Source organism: Citrus sinensis, chromosome 1 (assembly GCF_022201045.2).
Source record: "Citrus sinensis cultivar Valencia sweet orange chromosome 1, DVS_A1.0, whole genome shotgun sequence".
NCBI lineage: Eukaryota > Viridiplantae > Streptophyta > Magnoliopsida > Sapindales > Rutaceae > Citrus > Citrus sinensis.
Window position 1 is genome coordinate 2787666 of NC_068556.1, and position 15598 is coordinate 2803263.

The 15598-nt window shown below is 32.2% G+C and overlaps 1 protein-coding gene across 5 annotated transcripts; it reads right to left on the reverse strand.

Annotated features, from left to right (window-relative positions):
• Positions 1-277: 277 nt before the first annotated feature.
• Positions 278-12186, reverse strand: LOC102619306 (hypothetical protein). 5 transcript variants are annotated; one of them, XM_006476091.4, is made up of 12 exons: positions 11999-12184; positions 10918-11333; positions 10440-10608; positions 9352-10316; positions 8898-8924; positions 8599-8691; positions 8310-8388; positions 4912-5002; positions 1715-1820; positions 1475-1591; positions 1170-1393; positions 278-540 (listed from the first exon to the last, which is right to left on the reverse strand). In XM_006476091.4, exons 2-11 carry the CDS (start codon positions 11260-11262, stop codon positions 1343-1345), a joined length of 2043 nt encoding a protein of 680 aa, XP_006476154.1. In that variant the 5' UTR covers positions 11263-11333; positions 11999-12184; the 3' UTR covers positions 278-540; positions 1170-1342. The 5 variants fall into 5 exon arrangements, with proteins under 5 accessions (XP_006476154.1, XP_006476155.1, XP_006476153.1 ...); XM_006476092.4 differs by having other exon boundaries at positions 278-537; positions 11936-12184; XM_006476090.4 differs by having other exon boundaries at positions 11936-12184.
• Positions 12187-15598: the final 3412 nt, after the last annotated feature.

Here is a 15598-nt window from a genome sequence, read left to right on the forward strand (position 1 = left end):
AATCAATATCATACCATCTGCTCATTCGCTTATTTAAGTAAGCAGGGGAAAATCATACAGCGTTTTAGGGATTAGGGTAGCACATATCGCACAGTAGCTGGTGAATAATACTCGTCATGATTAGAAAATTTCTTATTTCAAAATTTCGAGAAAAAAAAAAAAAGATCATATCATAGAAGGGGAATATGAATAGTAATCGAATGGACGGATAATAAAGCAGCTTTCACCAAGTAAAGCTAAAGCAAAAAGAAAAATGCTAAGATGTACAAAATGGTGGTGACTGCCAATGGTTAGATTTTGCAGAAAGTAAAGCACATCCAAAACAAAAAACTGGCAAATTTTACACATGCCTCCTTTTACATATATATAGCAGCAAATTTCAACACGAAATATAGCTATCAGATCCAGCTAGCCGGCCAGGTGTCAATTACAACCTACGACTGATCCCTAAAAACTATTATTTACACATGCTCCACCAAAATTTTGCCCCAATCTCTCTTAACAGGTGATATGCCCGACTTGTGGTTTTCCCGTCAACTTCTAGTAAAAGGACAAAAAGAATTGTTAAGGGTTAAACAAGCATGAACAATATCAACGCTTAAAAAGCAGGCATATTGTGTGCAAAGTCATGTGCATGCAAATGTGCTCTTGAGTTTGATATATGTTCTGGTCAGATGACACCAGTTGGTCACCGTTAGCAGAGGTACTATCTTCAAAATGTTGTTGTGGTGAAGGATGCGCAACAAATGGATATAGCACCACCACTCTTGAGGCACACACCACCGTTCAGCATATTCAGTTACTGTTATGGGTGCTTTTGTACTTTAACAATTCAACAGCAGTCAACTGTTGCTTTTGGAAGTAAATTGACGTTTGTCTTTCTAACAATTCATCCCCCAAAAAAAAAAATGAACAAGCAACACAATTCACTTGAAATTGGGAAAGCTTCTATCCAGATGCCTTGAGCAATATGAGAACACATGCCTCCAGATATACACACATCCATCCATGAATGAGCAAACAACATACAAGACCATTAATACAAGAGGGACTATGCTGGCAAAAATTCAAACTGCAGCAACTTTTCTAAAGAGAGTAACTAGAGAAACAATGAAGCAACTTAACAAAAACAAAACTTGAAAACAATGAAAGAGGTAGGCAATCATTACCGGTGTACTTAACAGATGACTGCAATACCCTACTTCTCCAATTGTGCTTCAAAAATTGGAGAATGCCTCCTTCTAGTTCACCTCCATGAACAAAGCCCGGGTACAATCATAGCAACCGACATTTACAAATGAAATGGTTTGTTCAAACTATTTCTGTTGAAGTATCATGGTACTCATTTGGACTTGAGCTTCACCTTAAGTTTTTTCAGCTCCAGCTCTTGTTGCTAGAAGAATTCCAACATATGGTTAAAGAACAACAAATCAATTTAAAACTCCAGCACATAACTAATTTCATATCATAATACCTCATACAACTTTTTCCAGGCACAATCCAGTCGTTCTTGTAGCAAAGACCATTCTATGGCCATATCATACTCTAGTGAGTTAGGTTGAGAACAATGTGAAGTTGATACAGCTTCTCTCTGGGCAATAAAAGCATCCAGAAATATCGTAAAATAATAGGAATATATGTATATATTTTGAAAAAGAACATGTATGTTTTGTATTCCATTATGTGAGAATGAGAAAAAGAGAGGCAATCTTACCATCTCCCGTTGCATCTGGAACTTAAGTTTATCAAGTGCAAGATGGCCAACAAATTTTGACTGCTTTCCCGTAAAGCAAGGAGTTCCAATACTGCCAAGAAGGGGCCTGCACATGGAAAACCAAAACAAAGTGAAAACATTAACCGACTGAGTACGCGAGAAGCTTGTGATGAGTTCAGAATACAGACACAGTATATTTTCTAAACAGCATACTGATTTGAAACATCAGTGGTATCACCACCCTAACGTTCGTCATAGAAATATCCAATATTACACAACTTGAAATACTTAATTCCATTAACATAGGATGACAAAATTTTAGACAAAACATCAAAAAGACCACCAAGTCTGTCAAATATTTGAAGTAAGGCTTCTGGCACATTGATGTTAACCTGAAGTTGAAAATGCTTTGATACTGTTTTGTACAGCTTTTGATTGATTTTGGGTGGATAACTGGCCCACTACTCGTGTAATATATATTCATTATTTATTAATATAATTCATAGTTTTCTTATGAAAAGAACCTGAAGTTGCAAATGCTTGGCCTCTTAGCATATCATATAAGAAACTAGACACAGGTTGTCAAGTACTGAAAAGCATGAAAATTTCTCAAATGCGTCAATCCAATTTTTTTTTTCCCCAGCAATTCTTCATACAAAGAATGTTTTGTCCCAACTTAAGCAAATTCAGGAATCCACATGAAGGACTATACTAGTCTAAACTAGAACCTTGTATGTTGTTACAACCTCAAGATTAACAGTCATTATAACAATTGGTTTGTGCACATTAAGAGAATATTCATTTTCTTGAATCTAGAATCCTGGTAGTCAGATGGTGATAAGCCAAAATCCTAATAATCCAGTAAGAGGTGGTTACTAAGTTGTATTGTTAAATCTTCCTACCATGGAGAGAAAGCCCACAAGCAAAAGCATAGAAGGTTCAACTCATAGCAAACAGTAATACCTCCGTAGGCGTGGTATGGTTCATTACAACCAACATCAGAGTTGGATCACCATAGTTATGGTCAAGCAAGAGTCACATTAGGATGCTTCGATATGACAATTAGAATCAAAAGACTCATATTGGTGGAAAGTACGCATATGCGCCTAAGAGGTAGATCAAGGTAATATCCCACCTTTATGGTGAGAGAGGATCTTAGCTAGTTTAAAAGCATCCGGCTCTCTTAAGTAGACATGTTTTAGGATACAAGCCCATAAACAATTGTGACGGTTTATGTGCCCAACCAGACAATATCAACTTAGTTGTTGAGTCAAGGCTCAATGCACAATAAAATCAACTCGCAACCCAATGAATGGATGGACGTGTGATGTAGGTTTGTGCATGGCAAAAAGACCCAATTTGATTTTTGGCCCGATTGACCCAACTTTAACTTGAATTTAAAGATTTTGGATTAGGCTCCTGCCTGAATATGAGAGCCTGATTAAAATTCGAGTCAGGGTTCAGGCCCTAGTTGGTCTGACCCGACCTAATCCAAAATTAAAACAAAAACGATTTTATTTGTTTAACTTTATAAGACATAATTTTGGATTATGTTTATTTTATTATTTATATAATTATATGGTTGAGACCTTAAGTAATTTTTACGTTTATGTTAAAGTTTAATATATAAGGGAGGTTCTGTCCATTTTTTGACATTTAAATTACTTAAATATTAAAAAAAACTTAAAAATTATGGAATTTGGGCTTGGACAAAAGCCCGACCCAACCCTTACCAGAATTAGACCTGACCCGAAATTTAAATAATGGGGGGTTTTCTCCAGGTCGGGCCTTCTATTTATATGATCCGGTCAAGCTCGGGCTTGGCCGACACATTGCCGTCCTTATATAGGTTAGTTTATAAGCCCTTGGTTAAAAAACTAAGTAGACGCATTTTAAGTTGCAAAACCCAAAAGCATAACTATAAAGAGTTGTGTGCCCAAAGCGAACAATATACTCGGGGCATGTTTGGTTGTTGTATTATAACTCCTCATTGCATTAGCTTTATACAAGCCCATGTTTGGTAAGTTAAAAGCTATAGAAACACTGCATAATGGGCCAATCTAATGCGGCAGTTTGCCGCTTGCTCTTTCCTTTTTCTTTTTTTTTTCCTTTTCGTTTCCAACTTTCCAGCTTTTGCTAACTTTTGCTTTTACTTTAATTTTATTATAAAAATAATAATAAATATTATTTTTTAATTTAATATTATATTATATTATTTAATATTTGTTTCCTTTTCGTTTGCTCTTTCTTTTTTTTTTTGGTTTCCTTTTCGTTTCCAACTTTCTAGCTTTTGCTAACTTTTGCTTTTACTTTAATTTTATAATAATAATAATAAATATTATTTTTTAATTTAATATTATATTATTTAATATTTTTATTTTTTTACATTATAATTATTAATATAAATGAATGATTTATTGTTCAATAATATTATATTCTATTTTTTATTTTTACATTTTAATTTATTAATAAATTTATAATTTATTATGACTAATAATAAATATTTAAATATGAATAATATTAATATAAAATATTAATACAATTTAAATATATTAATATAATATAATATTTAATTTAAATTAATCAAAAAAATTATTACAGTACAGTGTAGTACCAAACATTGTACAGTATTATTATAATACAATACTAATACAATACAGCATAATACAATACACCGGCATTAAAATAATACAATACGTGTACCAAACGCACCCTTAGTTGTTTCTTTCTTGGGCCCAACTTTGTTCTAATAAAGGTTTTGTATGATACCTCCCAAATAGAATTTGAGTGCATAAGCTGACTTATTATCTATTGGATCAAGTCTTCACTCATTAAAATTGTGCTTTTAATGACCTTATGCCATCATTGATTATTCCCATGCCACCTTAAATGAAAAGGTTTTTGATAAGAAAATAAGGTTATGTATTGAGTGAGATAGACTAAATTCGTAGCAACAATTTTTTTTATTTAAAAAGGTAAGCAGTAGGCTAAATCCAAATTAATTTTTTTACTCTCTAGTTCTCCCAAGATTCAAACTCAGGTGGCTTAAAAACTACTCAGCCAAGCCCCTATGGGCTAATTAGTTGCAACAACCGAAAAGGCAAATACTTTCACTTTCATATAAATGTCCATCAAAAAAGTAAAATGAAAAAACAATAAAGACGAGTACAGCCGAATGATTCAAGTTGTGCACATACCTCCCATTTGATAGCAATAGGCATCCTTCCTCTAATTTTGTAACAACCAACTCCGCAACCTCTCTTGTTTTGAATATTACAAAGGATTGGCCTACAACATTAACAGAACTAACATGGCTTAACCCAATTATAACATGGATAACCAAACATCATTTTTGTAGATCCTTTGTAAACATCATTTACAAAATAATCAACAATTCTAAATCGTAAACCAAATACCACTTAGCTTGAGGGAAACTTTCACAAACCTCCTTTTACCATTAGAATAAAATACAAATGGATTTAAGAGGACTTGAAATTGATCACAAATCTATCGTACATTCCTCCAATTTGTAAATAGCTCTATTGGAGCCCAAAAATGTCATGACCCTAACCTAGATTGGGAAAAATATTGTTCTCTTCGAGCTTAGGCCCTCACAGTTTTGTTCTTAAGGTGCTTATACATCCCAAAACGCATCTTACCAATTAAAATGTGGATTAAGAATGACAAAATCCAAGCCCGATTTTGGGTTTAGCCATCCCGGACCCAAATGTGAACCCGAATATTTTTTCCCTAGGTTCAGTCGAAGTTCAACCCGATAAAATCTAGGTTTTCATATTCAGGGTTTAGAACCAAAATGATTGCCAAAGAAATGCAATTTTCTCTCCATTTTTTCAGTGAATTCCTTCTTAGATCTCTAATCTATTACCAATAATAATAGAAAATAATTCAAAATCAAACAATTAGAAATAAGTTCCAAGATAATAGAGCATAAAAATTCAAATTTCAAACATAATCATGATGTCTTGATGATGACGATGACAAATTTGGCGATGATAACAAATTGGGATTTGTGGGGTTAAGTCAAGAAAAGAGGAGAGGATAAATGGCTGCTAAATTATCATTTTTTTTAATAGCAAATGAACATCTCAAAGTAAAACACAGCCAAAAATTTCAAGTTTCTACCAAATATATTTGCTAGATCCCAATTCACGAAGGTGGACAAACAACAACCAAAACACGATCGTGATTCATGAAAGTGGACAAACGGCGGCCAAAATCCGTGACACAACTAAACAAATGGCGATTGATGAACATGAACACAACAAAGTTGGCGAAGCAATGACGACTAACGATGACGATTTGATGACGAGAAGGCTGGGGAGAGGAAATGTTTGATTTGACAATGATTTGATGAAGAGAAGGGTTGAAGAGAGCGGAAATGTTTGCCAGCAGTTGAGAATTAGGGCACATGGGCTGATTTTTTTAATTTTTTTAAATTTATATTAAAGATAATTTTAAAAATTAATGTTAAAATAAAGATATCCAAATCCATATTCCAAATTTGCGAGTTCATCTAAATCCAAACCTACATACATCTAAGTCAATAAAATTGAACACGGATATCGGATTCAATTTACTTTTGTACAGGTTAAACCCAACCTAGATTTTTCAAGTTTGTCTAGGTCCAGGTTGGGACCGGGTTAAATTGCCATCCCTAGTGTGGATCACCCCTTATAAGCATTAGACTTCTCCCATACTTGAGCGATGTGAGAATTGAGCCTATTACAAAATGCCCTAGAGATCCAAATCTAGTCAAGTGAGCACGCTTGACTCCTAAAAGGGATGATTGTAATATCTCACATCACTCGAGTAAGGGGTGATCCACACCTTAATTAGCAAAATGCCTTTTGGGTGTATGCACCGTGAGAAAAAGATTTGTGAAGGCTTAGGCTCAAAGTAGACAATATTTGACAAACAAACTTAGTCAAACACCTTAATTGCCTCCACTGTAGGGAAATCATGAATGAATAGTGCACCAATTTTAATTCCTTTTTGTCCATCAAAACTTAAGAGAAGCGAATGGAATTTTGCCAAAGTTTGCCTACCACTACCTTTTGTAACGCACCATCAATTCACCCACTCCTAAAGAACCAATCTCATCTTGTTTGGAGTGAGATCTTGCATACTCTAGTATCACTTGGACGTTCCATCCCCATAGGTGCTAGATAATCTCTTCATTAAAGTGCCCAACATTCAGATAAAGTTCCATGCCGTAGTATTCGAAAAAGGTACTTTGCAATAAAGTAAGGATTTTAGGCAACAAAGGCTAAGCCTAGAACACCATATAGGACTTTATTAAATAAGAAATATTTTGCTCTAACTCCAATGCTTACACTTTCTTATAACTAATATTGTCCCTCTCATTACCTTCAATAAAGAATAAGTGTTGGCATGCCAATATAATAGGCATCATAATCCATTATCCTTGAATAACAAAATAAAGTTAATCAAAATTTCAACTAGTAACATGTCACACATACTCAGTTTCTTAAGTTTCCAAAAGGTGGATGTCACATAACTAACATGTCAACCTTTCATTGCGTCAATAATCCATGCCATTTAATATGGCTATTGAACGAGCCCCAACATTCAGCCATATTTAGCCACTACTTATTCTATCACAATACCTATACAAATCTCAGTATCAAAAAAGGTACAATTTCCCATTGTCTTTATCATTATTAAGGCTCGTTTCGTAACAACTGCTGTAAAATGAAAAGTGCCTTTAGTTGTGAAATAAAAATTGTTAATTCTAATGGATATGATATTAAAGAATAATTTTGACAAAATAGTAAGACTAATATTGAACTTCGCTAGCCTAGTGGTTAGAACTCAAACCTCACAATTGTGAGGTCATGAGTTCGAGCCCCCACAATGCATTGTGGGGTTTTAATTTCCTTCCTCAATTTGAGTGAAAACAGACTTATCCCTTTTGAAATGTAAGTAGAGTAGACATCCCTCAAATATTAGAGAGGATAAAAATATGGACGGTACTTCATAAGAATTAATGTAAACTAATCCCAATACTAATCTGATTTGTAAATATTAGTTGTAATCTCATGTAATATGAGTTGTACTCTTGAGTAATAATCTCATGTAATTAAAAAATATTGGACTTCGCCAAGCAACTGTCGGGTAAAATCACCTTAAACTCCACACTACAGTTACAAATGTTTACCAAACATCTTATATCTTTAAAATTACAAGTACCAAACACCAATACCTAACAGAGCCTAAATCAACATCCTTCTAATGATAAATACATTTATTAAGTAGGTAAAGGACATTAAAGTCCAACCAAGGATGCAATTGATTCAATGTCATAAAACCAACTTGTACCGACATAAACACATTGTCGTTAGTATTAAAAAGTCCTAAAGGAAAAAGATGTGAATATCTATAATATAAGATTAATTGTAACAATATATTACCAACATAACCACACGGTTGTTAATGTTTAGACTTTCAAAGTTAGATTTAGCAGCAACGTTTCATGGACTTCAATTATGGAGCAAGATTTTTACCAAAGAAGAATTTTAAGAAGCTATAAATTTTTTTACTTTCTTCTCCATACCAAAATAGGGGGAAGCGAATGCAACTCGCGGAATCATCTTTGCCGAGCAATTCTCCTTAAAGGCATGCCATACTAAATCCTACATATAACCACCGGAAAATAATTGAAAAGGAAGATACTGAGGGATGATCATAATCAAAAAGTGAAAAAAATACAAGCACAAAAATTTATTGGATATCGAAATGATAAAATTCACATGACATCAAGGGAAGAAAAAATAAAGAGGAAACCATGCATTAACATAAAATGTACATTTGTTTACGAAGATATTTCTTTTTCTACATATTACCTCTACCACTGTTGAAGTATAAGATGGATCCAAATTCTCAAGCACGACAAGTGTTCCATGCTCATGCGCTACCCGAATTCTTTCTTCCCATGGCTGATAATAATATACAAAAATAATCCACAAATTAATTTAGATTTATCTCAAGTATTTACCATTTGATGGCATTAATAATCTAATACAAATTCTAACACTAGAAACTCTCAAAATTTTGTTACAGAGATTCAATATAGAAAATAAGACTAAAAATACAATAAGATGAATATTATAAACATAAGAAAGAAGAGAGAAAGAACACTTACAAGTTCTTTGAACCATTTGCTTCTATCCTGTCAAAAATGCAATAGGTACCATGTTAATAACCAGCACTTCAATAAATGAGTGAAATAAAAATTTATGATGAGCAACAATTAATTGACAGGAAAACCTTTTCTCTACCAAACAAAAGGACATAGCCTAGGCTTGATGTTGGATGAGTTAAGAAACAAAACTTCTGATACCATTATGTCTGTCTTTTGGGGTGTGTTTTTGTGTATAAAATATTCCACGAACTATAGTGTATGTACTTCTTTTCTTCGGATAATAAAAATATCCCATAGCTAAGCATGATAACAACAAAATATTTTACACACCCAAAGGATTCAATGAGACCAATATGCAACTAATACATTATACACCAAATTTGCTTAAAACATTATCATATCAAAGACTAATCAACACTGTGGAAGAAATGACAATTCTATTGATACAACTTACTAAACTTGGTCGTCGAGTAACTTCCACTATTTGCTTATTACTTTTGTTCTCAACAATTGAAGGTTGGAGGGAAGATGCTTCAACCAACTTGCCACTAGTAGGTTTTAAAAGTTCTTCATCAAGCTTTGGCTTCTTGCAAGGGCCTTTGTCTATCCCATGAGGATCCTTTGCTACTGCTCGCTTAGTTTTAGATTTATCTTCATCAGCAATGGTAGCTAAGGTAGGCTTTGGACCATGTACATTAGAGTCAAGGCCTAACTTTTGCACTCTATTCTTGATCTTATCATCAAATACTTTCCTAGAACTATCAAACTTTGCTTTATTAGATGGCCCATTATACAATTCATTAGGATCCTTAAATGATTTTACTTCCTCTTTAGTTTCAAGAGCCTTACTACTTTTAGCCTTGCTCTTTTCAAATCCAACTTTAGAGCTAGATGCAATCTTATCACCAAACGTGATCCCCGGTTTAATAGTTCTAACAATTTCACCTTGCTGAGCACCTCCTATAGATGAAACCTTTTCTCCAAGAGAAGATTTCATCCCAACCAACCAAGCTTTTGAATCCACAGAGGAGACAGGCCTCTCAGCAAACGAAGATTTCTGTTTCGTTGTCAGAACTTTTGTGTGCTCATTTTCTTTTACTTTTGACCTCAAATTGGAACTATTGATAGAAATATCTTCCAGTCCTTCACCGCTTTTAGCCTTTCCACCTGACTCTAAATCTACATTATCCAAGAGTGAAGAATTCTGTCTAATTAATGAAGCTTCCACACCTTGTTTAACTGAAGTATCAATAAAACCACCCTCCTGTTTAGTAGATACACTTTCAGGAATGTTTTGCTGGGCTGAAATCACTGTTTCATCACTTATTGTGGCATTCTTACTGACTTCCTTCTTGTTTGAATCAAGTTTCAGAGCAACGCTGGAGTTTTGGTAACCCTGTCGGTTAAATATAAATTTAACTGCAACATTGAAAGAAGAAAGTAAAGGGAGAAACAAATATAAATATAAGGAAACAAAAAGAACAAAGTGCAACATCATAGAGATGATAATAGAGAAGCATTCATCAGCGAAAGGATAAACACCTTCAATACCAGCAATCTTTTCATCTATCTTATCCAAGACTTTACGGAGCCCCACATCAAAGGTGCGGCAAAAAATAAAGTCACTGATTTGGAGTTCTTCATCTGAGGGTTGTGGATTTCTAGCATCCTTTGAGGTGCAAACAACATTGCACTTTCCAGCAATTGCTTCCTGATATCACTAAGGAAATTAGCAACTAGTAATTAGAGACATTAGTACATAAAGGATATGTTCACCAGAAAAAGGAATATTTGACCACCCGCTGGCCATTATAAATTCCCTGAAAAAATCTACATCCACTACCTCAAAGTTATTTTCTTTGTAAATAAGAGAGAAATGGAGTATAAGAGTTGGTGACATTCTGAAAATAAGAAACTTATGTATCTATTTAAAGCGATGTATGCATCTGAACTAATACAAAATATAGAAAACATAGTATGTAATCTAATTAAACCAAAACATTTATTGCAATTTAATTACCAAAGGATTGATATTTGTGAGGCCTACGCCTTCACCACATGCCAAAATTAATTCATTCTCAAGTGTCTGAACATTTCCAAGAAAATTGGAAATATCACTTGGGCGGAAGAACCAAAGAAGTTTGACTTTCTTTGCCTTATCAGCATTCTCCCATATTTTTATGAGTTTACCAACGTGAGGCTCAGCATCCCCTTCCTTGTACAGATATACACAGTCATAAAGAGTATATTCCACCCCATCATATGTAAAAGATTGATAGAACTGGACATCTTTCTTTTTTCCACCAATTCCTCTCTTTTTACCCCACTTAAAATCTAGATTTTCAACTTCAGCCACTTCTACCATCTTTCCATAGCAGGCCTCTCTCTCTGATCAGAGAAATAAATTTTAAATAGAACCTGTCCCGAAAGCTAAACCTGAAAAAACAGCAACGAACCTTTTCAATATGTAAGACACAAAATTTCAGTGAAATAAAGTGCATGCTTCACTTTACAACAAGCTTATAAGCCACTGGAACAGGAAAATCAAATTAACTTAGACATCAATCCCATGAAAAATATTAAACAAGCAACATAAATCGTCCCCTGAGATGAAAACAGTTTTCACAAACTTTTTAAGCAATTCGCTAACCCATACCAAATAATCCAAAAGAACAATATATTCTTAGCTGCAGCCCCACAAATAAAGCTAACTGGCTGAAAAAACACAAGAAATTCAGTAATATGACAGTGCGAGGAAAAAAAATAAAGACTAAGCAAAACATCCAACTGAAATCATCATCAGAAAAAAAAAAACTGAAATAGGAAATTTTTTATTGTTTTCCAAGAAGATAAATTAAATAGAAAAGGAAAAATTAAACGCTTCATTGTCAATTTTCCCCGAAATATTATATACTTCCAAATAAATTTTTTTTTAAAAAGCACTTATCACATTTTCCGGGAATTTATTTTCCATGGAAACAAACAGCAGAACAGCAGAACCTAAAACAAAAGATCATCAAATAATGGCAGTGTCTCACAGATAAGAAAGAGAAAATGAGTAATGTAGTGGCCGGAGAGAGTAGAATCGGCGGGAATCTCACAGTATCCGAAGAGCTAGAGTAGCGGCCTCTGTCCTTTAAAACTGGCCTCTGTCTTTTGGAATGAGAAAAAAGAAAAAAGAAAAATTAAAAAAAAAAAAAAACCCTAGCGAAAAGCGCGCCTTGTATTATTTATGTTCCCTCCCTCCGGATCGTCTGTCCGCTTCGCTTTTTGATTTTTCGGGACTGTTGGTGATGATCGCACTTATTTTTTTATAACTGAAATTTTTATCCTACCCCAAAAAAATTGATATTTTACGCTCCCCACCTATTAAAATTAACATGTTACACCGTGTTCTCAATTTCGTTAGTTTTTTATCCTCAATTCCGTTAGTTTTTTTAGTTATTTTTATCAGCTCCGTCTGATTTTTAATCTAATAACAAAAATACCCCTTCAAGTTTGATTACACAAAAACGCTCCTTCTTCTTCTAACGAGCTTAGCTAGGGGTGGGCATGGGTTGATTTGGGTTAGATTTTAAGTCAATCCAAACTAAACCATAAAAATTTGGATTCAACCCAAACCAATTCAAATATTTTTAACCCAAACCAAACCAAACCATTTGGGTTTGATTTGGGTTTGGTTTGAATTTTATTATCAAAATAATTTTTATTTTAATAAAATTTAATTATATCAAAATTATAATAATTATTAATTATTAAATTGATATTAAAATATTAAAAAAATATAGTGGATAAAAATTATAAATTTTACAATAACTTAATCATTAAATTAAAGAATACTACAAAATCAAAATAAAGTTTAATCACAAAAATTATTATTTCTCAATAAATAAGAACGTACACTTTAATAATAAACTTTCACAAACATGACATTAACAATCTAATAATAAATTTTGCCACTTGTTATTTATTTAGTTATGTAATATTTGTTTTTAATTATCGTTTTGGTAGTTTTGCGTTATGTTGTCTACTTATATGTTTAATTTTAGGGAGATTGCCAGTTTCCCCCCTACAGTAATCAACATATATTATTTTTCCCCCTTCTGCTTTTATAATGGCCAAAAACCCCCATAATAGTATAAATTTACAATATTACCCTTATTTTCAACTACTCTTTTATTTATATTTATTCTAAATTAAATAAATCACATGAATAGAAACTAAATAAAAAATAAAGCATTAAAAATAAGAAATATATGTTTTGATATGAACAAAAAAATTAATAATAAATTTTTTTTATAATTATTTATTTTGTGAAAATTTTCTTATAATAAATATATAAGAAAATTATTAGTCAAATAATAAAAAAATTATTATAAGAAAACTTGAATGACAAATAAAAATTTACTATAAGATAAATAATAAATTTCTTCTTAGTAGAGTCTCATGCTCTTTCTATGATGATCCTTCCATGTTGGAGGAATTATTTTTATAAATAAGAAAAAAAATTTATGTTATTTACAATAATATTTATTTAATTTAAATTTATTTTTACTGTTATTTTCATTTTATAACTGTTGACAATTGAGCTGTAAAAAATTTAATGGTGGTCTTTCACTTATTTGTGTTCATTTATTTTGTTTTCATTTATTTCATTTGAAAATTTTGAGTGTTAGGGTTTTGTTCATAACCCATGGATAAACCATACCCAAACCATAATGAAATGATTTTCTACATAAAATCCACATCTAACCCATTTTCATGATTTACCCAACCCAAACCATTTATTTTAGTTTGAGTTTGGATAAACCCATGGGTTGTGGGTTTATGTCCACCCCTAAGCTTAGCTATCACTTTTTTTTTCTAAGCAAAGGGTTTTATTTTAATTGTAACAAAAAAAAAATACATTGTCACCATTTTATTTTTCCCAAAAACAAAATCTTATCAGGTTATATAACATATTCAGCCGCCAAAAAAATTTAACAAGCGAATACAAAGAAATCTGAAGATAAAGAATAATAAATAAAAAATAAACAAATTAAAAAGACCACAACACATTCAGTGTAATTTGATTGCAATTAAATTCAGTCCCTTCCGCAACAATTTTCATCACCACTAATTCCTTATCCGCCACCATATTCCGTAACCCAATCAACAAAATTACCCATGAATCATTAATTGACGCATTTGATTTTGATTCCTTGATTTAGGGTTTCAAAATATAAGCCCCTAAATCATAATTCAAAACAACCCAAATAATAACTAATGAAACCCTAAATCCATAATAGTGAGCCTAAAAGGAATTAAGCGGTGGCGACCAAAGGAAGCAGCTGATGCTCCAGAGTGGCACAGTGGCAATCGCGGTGGTTGATGTTTTATATTTGGTAGAATGAAGATTAAGAAGAAATAGAGCAGAAGAAGAAAAGAAAATGGAGAAGAACAAGAAGAAAAGTAATGGAGAAGAAACAGACAAGAAGATGAATAAAAAGAAATGGAGAAGAAGAAGGAGAAGAAACAAAGAATAAGAAGAAAAAGAAATGGAGAAGACGGAGAAGAAATAGAAATGAGGAAAGAAGAAGGAAAGGACAAAATAAAGAGGAGCCAAAAATAAAATAGTAATGATATAGGTATAAATTTGTGTATAATTGTATAAATTTATTTTGTATAAATTAATATGGTATTAATTTATTGGTTGAATTAAATATCGCTTGATTCATTTATTTTTATTATTTTATAATTTTATTTAACCAATAAATTAATATCACGTTAATTTGTACAAAAATTTATGGTTATATCATTACTTAAAATAAAAAGAGTTTTCACTAAAATTGATTTAAGGCTTGAACTTTCGATTTTAACCCTGCACCGTTAAACTTAACTGAGTACATAACGAAATTGAGGGGCATGGTGCAACGAGTCAAGTTTATTAGGTATACGGTGCAAAATATCAATTTATTTGGGGGTATGCTAAAAATTTTCCTTTTTATAATTAGATCAAATTTTAAATTGAATTTCTTTTTTTTATTATTATTTTGAAAAGTAAAATTGTGAGTTTATGTAGCAAAAATGTGTCGGGAAATTGTAAGATATTTCAAAAATTTTAAATTGACGAAAATTACTGTAGAATTGCGATTTTGTGTAGGGTGGGCAAAAAAGTTTGGTCCAGACCCACCGATTTTTGCCCGGTCCTCACACATGACGGCCTAGATAAGGGCTCAAGAAAAAAAAACTCGGGCCAAGCCCAAGTCTACTATTTAAAAAAAATAAATTTATAATATAATATATAATTAAAATTGAAAAGTAACTTAAAAATAAAAAGAAAAGAAAACTTAAATTCTTAATTTATAAATCAATAATGATTCAAAAAGTTAAAATTATGATACTAAACTTTTTCTCTTGTGTTAATTAATTAAAAGAGCATTTGAATTAGAGAATTCAGTATTAAAGAAAATTAAATTTATGAGCTTTTATTTGCTTTATTTATTATTTTACTTTAAAATATTCATTTTCTTTAATTTATTTATAATTATAATAACTCGTTGATCATTAATTTATTTCAAAATTATAATAATTTAAATATAAATAAGTAAAGCACAGGCCCGCAATGGACCCGGGCCCGACCAGACCCTCATGCTAAACTTAAAGTGGGCTTAAGCCTGCTTTTTGTCATCCATAATTTTGTACTTATTTTTTGTGTCACA

Excerpts from the sequence above, each read along its gene's own strand:
- LOC102619306 (XM_006476091.4), bottom strand. The coding sequence starts at position 11,262 with ATGGTAGAAGTGGCTGAAGTTGAAAATCTAGATTTTAAGTGGGGTAAA. Across the intron at positions 8,925-9,351 it reads TTACTCGACGACCAAGTTTA|GATAGAAGCAAATGGTTCAA; the intron begins GTAAGTTGTATC and ends CATTTTTGACAG. Across the intron at positions 5,003-8,309 it reads ATTCGCTTCCCCCTATTTTG|GCCAATCCTTTGTAATATTC; the intron begins GTATGGAGAAGA and ends TTAATGTTGTAG.